This window comes from Sapajus apella, unplaced genomic scaffold (genome assembly GCF_009761245.1).
Source record: "Sapajus apella isolate SASKATOON/1434 unplaced genomic scaffold, GSC_monkey_1.0 scaffold86, whole genome shotgun sequence".
NCBI classification, from domain to species: Eukaryota; Metazoa; Chordata; class Mammalia; order Primates; family Cebidae; genus Sapajus; species Sapajus apella.
Genome location: NW_022437026.1, coordinates 6,865,818 through 6,877,710, shown reverse-complemented (window position 1 = coordinate 6,877,710; position 11,893 = coordinate 6,865,818). Strand labels below are relative to the sequence as shown.

The 11,893-nt window shown below is 44.8% G+C and overlaps 1 protein-coding gene across 2 annotated transcripts in view; it reads left to right on the top strand.

Annotated features, from left to right (window-relative positions):
- The window catches only part of ANO2 (anoctamin 2), a 391,299-nt gene that overhangs the window by 374,523 nt on the left and 4,883 nt on the right, over positions 1-11,893 (top strand). For both annotated transcript variants that reach the window (XM_032254535.1, XM_032254534.1), the window contains 3 exons: positions 838-990; positions 1,340-1,392; positions 3,672-3,853. In XM_032254535.1, the coding sequence (XP_032110426.1) occupies positions 838-990; positions 1,340-1,392; positions 3,672-3,853 (388 nt within the window). The remainder of the gene's footprint in view (positions 1-837; positions 991-1,339; positions 1,393-3,671; positions 3,854-11,893) is intronic.

The window sequence follows — 11,893 nt, the reverse complement described above, 5'->3', positions numbered from 1 at the left end:
ATGCCCTGAACAGATGTGTGTTCTCCTCCCTTTGGGTCCTCTCTATCACTAGCACATTCTCTCTTCCTGCTTGGCACACATAAAACCTTGTTGCACATGTTTGCCTGCATTTACCTCTCCCCTTTCAAACCCAGCTTCTTGCAGCCAAGACCAGACCCTTGCCTCCTTAAATACTTGGTACAGGATCTGGCGTTCAGCTAGCTCTCTGTAAATGCATGATGGATGAATAAACTTTCTAAACAAAGTCAGCGACTGTAGACGTGGAAAGAAGAGTCCAAATTTGGGAGGTGATTTTTAAAGCTATATCAAGGGTAGGCAAACTGTGGCCTATGGGCTAAATCCAGCCTGCTTTATTTATTGCTTTTGTAAATAAAGTTTTATTGGTATGCAGCCAAGCCTACTTGTCAACGTGCTGTCTATAGCTGCTTTTACTCTATAATGGCAGAGTTGTGACAAAACCATATGGCCTGCAAATCCAAAAATGTTTATTGCTATCTGGCCTTTTACTAAAAAAGTTTACCAACCCCTGAGTTAGATCAGTAGGATTAGTGACCGGCCGTAAAGGGTGAAGGGAGGAGTTAAGACTTTTTTTTCTCATATCTTCCCATCGTACCTAATCCAGAGCTTTGCTACCAAGTGATGGCATTGACTAGCAGGCCATCAGGTACTTGGAAAGAAATAACGTGTATGTGGCACAGGAGGGAAAGGGAGACTGAGAAACACCCCACATGGGAAGGAGACCCAAGGGAGAAAGGACAAGGGGCTGTAGCTACAAGCCAGAAGGGACCTGAGTCCTGCTTGTCCCTGCCGAAGCCCTCATGCTGTTCTCTCTCGCAGTCATCCAGTTTGGTTTCGTCACCCTCTTTGTGGCCTCCTTTCCCCTGGCACCTGTGTTCGCCCTCCTCAACAACGTCATTGAAGTGCGACTCGACGCAAAGAAGTTTGTTACGGAGCTGAGACGGCCGGATGCTGTAAGAACCAAAGACATTGGTATGTGCCCCACTCAGAGGTCCCACCAGGCACTCCATTCTGTCCCCTCTGGCCACAGTCACACCACACCAGGAATCAAGAGGGCTGGGAAAGCCCCCCCTTCTCTTTGGGCCCCTCATCCTCAGATCCTGAAGTGCAGGGAGGCCTTCTGAGGCCACATCATCCACCCTGACTTGTGCCCCAAGCTTCCAGACAGGGGGGTCACCTAATACTTTCCAGACAAGCCCATCTGGGGGGCCCAGCAAAGCTGCCCGGTAGTTCACCTGCAAAACATCACCTGGAGCTTCAGCGGTGCCATCACTGGGCCAAGGCGGGGAGTGAGCCAGACGCTCTCCTTTCTGTCTTGCAGGAATCTGGTTTGACATTCTCTCTGGAATCGGCAAGTTCTCTGTTATCAGCAATGTAAGTACTTACATCCATGACACACTCGCTCTGTGGGAAGGGCTTCCAGAGAAGCCGAGGTCTTCAAAGTGGGAAGCCGGACCTTGCACCGCCCAGTCGTTTCCATTTGGAGCTTTACTGGTGACAGCACTCGGGTTAACAGCACACAAATGCCTTGTAACTCATCATGCTGTCGCTGAGGCTGTGCAGGTCTATTTTTAATTTCGCAAAGAGAATGAAAGGTAATTATCCATCAGAATGCGTACCTTGGCCCTGGCAGTCAAAATCAGATCCCTCTTCGGAGCCAAGAATAATGGGGAAAGAATTCTACATATCTATTCATCTCTTTCCTTTCTTATTCTACTGCCGAGTTAAACAATACCTGGAGCGTTGCCCAGGCTGCAGTCCCTAATTACGGTTCCTCCAGGTTGTCAGTGCAAAGTCTTAATTATCCCATGGACTCTGGCACTGCGTAGGTTAAGGTAGGACGCAGAAGAAGAAGGGTCCCACCTGTAGGGACCTCCTTAACTCCCTTGCCAGACGTGTCTACACTGCAGAGGAAATCCTACTGGGCCCCAGCCAGCTTCTCTTCTACTGTGTTCTATATGGACAGTGGCCAGGCAGGGCCTCCTGTCCCACCTCCCAGGAATGTATCAGCTAGCTCAGTGCACACCAAGAAAGCCACAGCCTTTTTCCCTTGGGAAGCAAACAGGGATTTGGCTCTGACCTGATTTCCTACTGAGATGACATAAAATGGCTGGGGAGGTGTGAGGTGAGGCAGAGAAAATCAGCCCACTGCATTTTGAATGTTGTGATGTAGGCAGTGCACATCTTGAGGCTTAGAAATAAGGTGCAATTGGGCCGGGCGCGGTGGCTCAAGCCTGTAATCCCAGCACTTTGGGAGGCCGAGGCGGGTGGATCACGAGGTCAAGAGATCGAGACCATCCTGGTCAACATGGTGAAACCCCATCTCTACTAAAACTACAAAAAATTAGCTGGGCATGGTGGCGCGTGCCTGTAATCCCAGCTACTCAGGAGGCTGAGGCAGGAGAATTGCCTGAACCCGGAGGCGGAGGTTGCGGTGAGCCGAGATCGCGCCATTGCACTCCAGCCTGGGTAACAAGAGTGAAACTCCGTCTCAAAAAAAAAAAAAAAAAAGAAAGAAGGTGCAATTTGGAAAACAGATCAGTCCGCTACTTTGAAGTTGTGACTGCTAGAACAGGGGCCCTGAGTATGAATCACTTTCCATGTACAGAATGAAATGACATGCAGTCTTACCTCCCTCGCCTCTTTAAGACTTGTTTACTTATCTGTCTAACAGGAGATAATAACAGTACCCACCAAATAAGATCATCTGGGAAATTAAATGTGATGATAAAAGGGCATATAACAAGTGCCCAGTAAGTTGTAGCTATGATTATGATGTTATTTGTTCTCAAATATGGTTATGGCCATTCACATTCACATACACATTTGGAGAACAATATCTGAACTACATTTTGGTAAAGGGCTTTCATTGTTGGAGCAGTATGCAGTATAAACACCTGCCAACAAGATTTAAGACTTTCTTTGCAGAAAGTACCTCTGTGTTCAAACACGCAATCATTCATTTGCCGTTTGGTTTGCTCCACAGACATTTATAGAGCACTTAGACGTGCCAGACGCTATGTTGGGTGTGTGTGGCTCCGTCTAGCAGGACCTGTTTCTTTCTCTGCTGTGTCTCAGTTTTCTTAAGTAAAATGGATACAAGAATAGCGTCTGTTACATGGCATGCTAAAAAGCATTGAGAGATAATGGTCAAATTAAGCAAACTGTGGAATCATATGCTTGGTGTTCCTGGCTTTCTGGTACCACTCAGGGGTAGATGTACATGGACATTCCGTTTCCTTGCCCATTACACTTACATAGTACCCTCATCACTACAGGTAATTTTCTCAGGAAAGCGTGCACTGTGATATGTGCACAATGATATCTAACATTGGCTTGCTCAACAGCAATGTTAGATATCTCAGAAGTGGTTTAATCCTTCCAGCACCAGATGGTCCAAACTGACTTAGCATCCTTTGCTGCAGTGGTTGACTTGTGTTCTTTTGATAGCCACTGTCTGGTGGACTTATTACACTTAGACACGGCAAAGATGGAAGAGACAGGTGACTCAGCTGCATGAGCTCAGGGACCTGAGCATGCTGCATGAGCTTCTGTGTCTATCAGAGCAGCTCCTTCTGATGGAGAACCTAAGAGTGGACAGTCCTTTTTAGCATCAATCCTGGCTACTCAGTACTTATGGTTCTGTCCCTCAGGCTTTTGTCATTGCGATCACCTCCGACTTTATCCCCCGCCTGGTGTACCAGTACTCCTACAGTCACAATGGGACTCTGCATGGCTTTGTCAACCACACCCTCTCGTTTTTCAACGTCAGCCAGCTGAAGGAGGGGACACAGCCAGAAAACTCACAGTTTGACCAGGAGGTTCAGTTCTGCAGGTAAAGTAATCTTGAGGAGGAGGGCAGCGGAGGACCAGATGCAATAGATCCAAATAATTACGGGGATGACTTAGAATTACAACCCTGCACAGCGTGACGATGTTTTGGACAACAACAGACCGCATTTATGGCAATTGTCCCATAAGATTATAGTGCCATGTTTTTACCACACCTCCTCTGTGTTTAGATATCTTGAGGTACACAAATACTTACCACTGTATTACAGCTGCCTACAGTATTCAGTATAGTAACATGCCGTACACGTTTGTAGCCTGGAAGTAATAGGCTATACCTTACAGCCTAGGTGTGTTGCAACCTATGTAGCAACTAGATTTATATAAACACATTCTGCAATGCTTGCAAAGTCACCTAGTGATGCATGTCTCAAAATATATCCCCATTGTGAAGCAACACATGACTTACATCATTCTCCTTTCCCTCTGTCTCCTGCTCTGTTATAAATCAATGTATAACAATTGATTCTATTTATAATCAATTGTTATAAATCAATTTTGATGACTCAAAAAGTATTTATTGACTGCTTTTTTCTAGACACTATGGAGCAAAGAGCCTTGTCCTCACCATCAAGGGGGTTATGGTCTGGTTGAGAAGAAAACGAGTAGAACAGATAGGAAATAGCAGGTTATGCAGTGAGCTCTGTGTGAATCATGAGCCCTGTGGGTGCCCAGAGGAGAGGGAGATTACTTGAGGGACTAGAATGGAAAGGGTGGACCTCCTGGAGGGGCTGCTAGGAATTGTAAGACAGAAAAGGAAAGCATTCTAGGTGGGGAGTTGTCACGGGCAAAGTCATGGGGTGGGGATAAATGTGGGCTGTTGGATAAACACTTGGGGTTGGTGATATGGTTAGCAAGGAGACATAGTAAAGGGATTAAAAAGGAATTACAGTAAATGTAGAAACTCCTGTGACATCATAAGCCATAAGGTTGTTGAATTTGAATATATGGGATGAAGTACATAATGGGAAGTCCTGAAATCTGAGAGGAATTATAATGTGATGCAGTAGAAAGATACTGGACTTTTTAGTGTCAGGGAATGATAGGATAAAGGGTAGGTTTAGAGAAATTGATCTGGTCACAGTGAGGACAATGGGATAGAGTTGGTAGGACCCAGAAGGGCAGCTGGTCTGCTGCATCACTTAGACACAAACTGTGCTGGGCACAGACCAGGGTGGTGGGAAGAATTAAGTGGAAGAGAGAAGATGAGCCATTTCACATGAAATGTTGCAGAGTTGGTGATGGGAGACATGAGTGTGGCTGAGCTATGATAGTCTCCAAAGTTTGGACTGAAGTCAGAGGACTGGGAAGTGGTTACATTTATAGGGAGAGGGAAGATGCAGAGAGAGCCTAACTTTATGCTACATATGATGAATTTGATTTCAATCATGTTACATTTAAAACGATGTTAAAAATTCCAAGTGGCCATTTTCACCCAACTCTGACACACTAAGCTGGACTTCTGTGGACATCCAGCTTAGATTCCTGATTGAAGGCCATCACCACAAGGGTCACTGAAGCCAAATATTGGCGAACTCTCCACTACTTACCCAAGAAGGGCAAATGAAGAGAAGAAGAGGAGAGGGGAATAATTTATTCAACCCATTTGTACCCTGGTTAAAAGATAGTCCCAATGAAGCACTTGATCAAAGATCCTACCTCATATATATAAAAGAGAATAATTAATTACAACAATAACAAAAATCTAGAAGAAGGTATTGCAGGACCAATATAGGGCGTTCTTAGACTATCCCCAATAATATTTGATGTAAAAATGGTGTTTTTAGTTGTTTTTGCAGCAGTGATGGCCCTGGACGTGTCTGCTGTGCTTTCCCACCTGGGACCCTGGTGTCCAAGGCCAGCCTTTTGTAAGATAGCCACTTAGGTTCAGATTCACAGTCTGAGACCATGAGCGAGAGAACACCCATTGGTTTTCCCAGCCTGGGTGGCTGAGTTAAACAATTGTACCAATCTATGGTTTAAACAGAAGGATATTCTGGTTCCAGGAATGATAACTTCAGGTGTCTACTCTAGCCAACCAAGGAAAGATAAAAAATGAGGAACCGGACCCAAGAATGGGTAAATAAATTTACTCATAAGTATCAGTTTTTATTAGCCTAGATATTTCACGATTTTTTGCATCTGGGCATATAAAGAATCTGACTCTTATACTAAAATCACATTGCAGGGAGATTTGCTGGCGGCCATGCACTACCCAGGGACCCCTCTGTGTGGCTGGCATTCTAGACTGTCCATGGTGTCGGACTTGGGTCTGCAGACCCCAATGACATAGTTCCACAGCGTGGCGGCTCTGGACCAGCTCAAGGCCTTTGCAGTAGCATCTAGGTCTTCTCTAGCAGGGTCTAAAACTCACATCCATCTTGGTGCGCAGGTCTCCACCTCCATGGGCAATGGGAAGCAGCACCAGTGTGGCTTGTCATGTGAGAAAGTCAGGCTCACATCATCTGTTTCTTCAGTTGCTCTGGTAGCAGCTGTCCTCATAGACCACAAGGATCTCTGATCCTGCCCTTGACCATCAGATGTTCCACTAACACTTACGAATATGCTTTTCAGATATATCACTGGCTTAAACTGCCTTAAATTAATAGGGATTGTAATGGTCCCTATGGGAAGTTGAGGGTAAGTCTAATCTTAGGCAAGCTTTCATTCAATCCAGCCTGCCCAAATCCAGTCTCTGCCCACCTCCCAGCTCCACTCAGTCAATGGCGACTGCGTTTTAAAGCTCCATATGATTGCCAGGAACTGTAGTGAGAAAGAAGGCAAATGGGTGCTACTCAGCCAAGACACCCCACGCCCAGGACACCAGGTATTGTGAGTATGTGTAGATGAGGTTGAGCTTTCTTGTGTCTGCCTTCAGAGTCACTGGCTTTTCCAGCCAGCTGTGAAGCTCTGATAGTCGTTTCCTCATTATTCCCATGTAAGTAGACAAGAGCCATGGCTTATTTGTGGCCTGTTTTAGAATAAAATCTGACACTGAATGGCAGAATTATCAGTGGGCACATGCATAGAACGTGGACTTTCATTCTATATTTCTGCCAAGAAAATTTATCTGCAGAAAATAAATCATCCCAAGATCAAGCTGAAGTGACTTTGAAGCATCCATCATCTTTCCTTCCTCCCTCTCAGTACCAGTGAGGATTACAGATTCACTAGGCAAGTATTTTTGAGACTCTCCTAAAGGCTTGGCACTGGTTATATAATAGGGAGCAAGACACAGTGCCTCCCTCAAGAAGTCTGGATGGAGCAGACAAGTAAGTAAATAAGGAATTAAAATCAAAATACAGCTTTAAAATGACTGGCAATAGGGTAACTTCAGAGAGCTATGGGATCCCTGAGGAGGGAGGCCCTGTACCTAACCCAGACTTAAGTGTTCAAGGGATGTTTCAAGGGAGATGAAGCCTGAAGAACGAACAGTACAAGAATGGCTGTGGAGATTAGCCCATTGAAACTCCTCATTCATATGGCCAAGTCAGTCTGGCTGGTAAGCAGGGTGGGGAGGGTGGTGGGCCATGAGGCAGCAAGGGGTATGTCAGAGGGTGACGGAGGTTCAGAGAGAACACTATTCCAGAAAGACAGGCTCAGGCGTGAGGGGTAAGCTATGACAGAGGGGCCGAAAGAAGAAAGAAACTCCATATTAAGGAGAGGATGCTGGTCCTGTTGAGGTGTGTGGAATCTCTCTTAGGGCCATGGGGTACCACGGCAGGGGTCTCAGAGGACAGTGATGAGATCAAGCTTTTTACTGGTGTTATGTGTTTGCCTACAGTGTGAAGACTATTGGGTCACACGGAGGGTTACATTTAACATACAGAGATGCCCTACTGTGAAATATAGGTAGATGTCCAAACAGGTGTGCTTTGGGGGCTACATTTCCTAGATCGATAAGGGTTGTTGATGGAAATCTCTGCCTCATGTGATTCCTGCCCACTGCATGCTGTGTGAACTTGTCTGGGTCACTCAATTCTCTGGGGATTTAGAAAGCAGAGCCATAACCTCTATGGATGGCTTTCTGGGCCAGGAATTGAGATACTTGAGATAATTTCAAATACATATATATGTACATGGGGGAGAGAGAGAGAGAAAGAAACAAGAAGAAGAGTCAGGAGGAGGAGGAGGAGGAGGATGACGAGAAGGGACTATGGTAGAGAAATATTTTGAGAAACAGAGATAACTCTTCAGCTAATCCTAGAGCCAGTTAAAACTGCTTCCGTGGTGGGAAACGAGGTTTGCCATGATTTTCTGGCAAATAGCGTTGGGAACTTGTTGACCCTTCTTATTCTTAGCTTTCAGTGACCTCTGGAGATAAATGTGGTCAAATAAAACCGAGGTCTCCAGCCTCGCCAGGGATAGAGGTATCTTAAAAATAGCAATAAAAGTTAGGACAAGTCTCCGGCTGCCCGTTTAAGATGCATTCCCAGCATTTTGGAGCGATGCTTGCCTCAGTCCTCTGACTGCTCTGGCAGAGCTGCTCCATAAACAGTCCCGTGACATCAATCTGCAGGCATGATTAGCAGCCGTTTGACAGGGTCGAGGGGCCGCCACGTCCTGGAGGACAGATGTGGGCTTGACTTCCCAGCTCAGCTGGAAGGGAGCAGAGAGATCTTGTCCCAGAGCTCAAAGAGCCTACCTGGGCATTGTCAGCCCAGCGGGTCTGCTTGAATATGTTTGTTGAGCATCCAGCAGCAGCCTGCTTGGGTGGTTCCTGCCAGGTTTTCCTGTAGGTCCTGAGGGCTCGCATACCCCACGTCCTGAGAAAAGTCTTTGAAGAGGCGTGCTCCCCTTTAGCCCCACAGCTGCCTCCCATCTGCTCCCCACCAAAACCAGAGGCTGTCAGCTTTTCTGGGTGTCGCCTTTCCTGATTCTTATCTACCGCTGGATTGACATGCTACTCATTAGTTCCTAATTGCCTGGACCGTTTTCCTTTGTTAAGGGCCAATTCCAGAACGCAGTTTTAAGTAGATCAGATGGTATGAAAATATTGTATGTAATTGTGTTCAGCATTAACATGACATTAATTTCCACTGGGGCTATTAAAGTTTTTTTTATGTGCCACTATTTAGAGTTGGGAAATGCATTTACTAGCTGATTCATTGCATAACAAAAGCTCATTAAAAAGCCGTTACTGATTGTTGACTTCAGTGATTTTGTGTTGGGATGAATTGTGGCAGATATCACTGTCACTTGTCACCCTGCAAGTGATGAGGACATCTGAGCCCTGAGTCTCTCTCTCCTCTCTGTACCTCAGTTTTTTCATCTGTAAAAATGGGGCTGTGGAGTAAAACATTTTCAAAGACTCTTTTCTGTTTTTTTTAAACTTTGGGTTTACTAACATGTCATTTATTAATCTAGTCCTACAAAAATTCTAAACATTACAGGTAACCACTCCACCTCTGCCATGCCTCCACCCTGACCCCTGCCCAATCCCAGGCACCCTTCCAACAGAAATAGGGTCATACTTATAGGTGAATGTTTTCCAAGCATTTTTCTATGCATTAACATCATATTAACTTGTAGAACTTTTAAGGTATTGTTTCATGGGTTTGTTTTATAATGATTTTGAGTTAATGGAAATCTTATTTAAGTCGTATACAAATTCAATCAATGTGATTTTTTACAAAGTTAGAACAATCTAGATAAAATATTAACATAATTTTAAAGCTAAAATATGTTGATTTCCATATCAGTTTCATTTATTATATGTGTCTGTCTAAATTAACACTATAATTTTGCTTGGCAAAGCTTACTATAAAAATGCACTTGAATCCACTGTGTATTGCCATTAATTACATTCATCTTTTACAATTTTCAACTTTTTAATTATAAAAGTAATTCCATAGACACATATTGTGTCTGTCCATAAGAAGAAAGGGGCCTCTTCTCAGCCCTCACCACAGCTGTTCTATCCCAGAAGAAACTGTTGTGTTCATTTTCTGCAAAAGCTCCAGAAATCATATTCACATATACTGTCTTACTTAATTCTCACGGTGTCTTCCGTTAACATGTGAGGCATGTATACACACAGACACACATGCATGCGCATCTCTTCATTCACTCCTGGCTGGGGTTGAGACAGCTCCTGTATGCTCAGCACTGGAATATACATTTTGGGAGTTCCACTCTGTAGATCAGGGACCTAGCTTCGGAAATGTGGAATGACTTCCTCCGGGTCTTACAGGTAGTAAGTGGCATAGCCACTCCAAGGTGCAGGCTAGCTTTTTAGACAGGCTAGTTGTCTCATTACTGGAAGTCTCTCCTTATTAGAAAATTCAGGGGAACTCTCAAAATTTATGTGAAGCCTCAAGGAAAATGAAGGAGGACTGGAGAGGTGAGGGTGAGACCCAGGACTGTCTCTAAAATGACATGCTCAGGAATAAAACACTGCTTCCCTTTGGGGGCCACAGTTGGCAGATGCAGGAGGCTGACCAGGTGTCAGGGCTCACCCAGTGCTGGGGCCACTCAGTGGGACATTGGGAGCCTCGAGCTCCCAAAGCCATAGGATCTGGTCTGGTCTGGAGCTGTCTCGTGGCCTCCACCCAGCAGCCAGTGCTTGCCCATTTCATGCTATTTACCTGGACAGAGGTCCTGAGAGAAGCTCCATGTAGCTGTGCCCTTGGCTGACTCCTGATTTGAACTAAAACTTGCAGTATTTAGTGCTTGTGTGCTGAAAATTTTCCTGGAAAGCTAGGAGGCACTGGGACCCGCGGTCTACATGTTCTGTCCTTTTTTAACAGAAAAGGTGTGTTCCATAAGTAACCTCCAGTAAAAAGAGAAAGAATAGCTGCTATGTATTGGGTTCCTCTGATGGGCCAGATACTGTGCGGAGCACTTGGTGTTGACCCTCTGTTTTTGGAACAACTCTGTGATAGAAAGTTCAGGCCCATTTTATAGATGAGAAAGCTGGGCATCAGGACACAGGTAACCTGCAAGAGGACAGAGGACTACAGTGCTGGACGGGGCTTTCAACCCTTCACCTGCTGCCTCCGAAGCACAAAGTGATGTCAGTGCTAAGCACTGGGTGTAGAAACAAAACCCTCAGCCTCACAGTGATGGCAATAATTAGGTTGATTAGCCACTCTCTTTGGTGAACACTTCTGTTCTTAAAGCTAATTATCTCTTTGTTTAATTAGCGTCTTCTAAGTTACTCAGTGAAACATTTGATAAGCCCAACTTCTTAGGGTAAAATTTTAAAACAATTGTGAAATCTGAACTTATGTTGGAATGTAAACAACCAGTCATTTACCTGGTGGTAGAGGCTTATGAGAATCAAGGTTTTACAAACTGTGAGTCATGGTTCATTAGCAAATCATGAAATCACTTTAGTGGGTCATGATTGGCATTTTAAAGAATGGAGGGGAGATTAGGCTAGGGTAGAGCAGCATAGGAGAATACTAGTGCATTGAGCATAGCAAAGTATGTTTTGTGTAATTTTTATTGTGGCATGTGTATGTGGATGAATATGAAATATATTTCTCACTGTAAGTCATAGTTTTTATAAAGTTAGCTTTGGAAAGAAATGGAATAGATGAATATGAAATTGCTCACTGTTCTCTTCTGTAGCATGGCTTACCCTTCAGCCCCTAATGCAGCCACACTTAGCCCAACTCCATTGAGGAATTTTCAAGTAGAGTTTTCTGAACAGATCTCGGTGGTCATCTTTCTGCAGATCCTCGATTAGATGGATATGCTTGTGAGACTCAAAACATGTTTTAGACACTGAGCGAGAACAAAGTGACATTTCCAAAAGCTAGGGTGAGTTAATAGCAGAGGTGGAACCAGAATTAGATTATTTATGGATTCTTTTCAGACTGGAAAAAAGAGGGGTGAGCAGTGGCTCGCATACGGAGGTCAGTGAGCAGCTGTTCCTGCAGAGATGGAGCTAGAGAACAAGAGAAATAGACTTTCATTGCGGCAGTAGGGATTGGGCTGAACCTGGGGAAGGATTTCCCTATGGTAAGGAGTGAGTGTGTGTGTGTGTGTGTGTGTGTGTGTGTGTGTGTGTGTGTGTGTG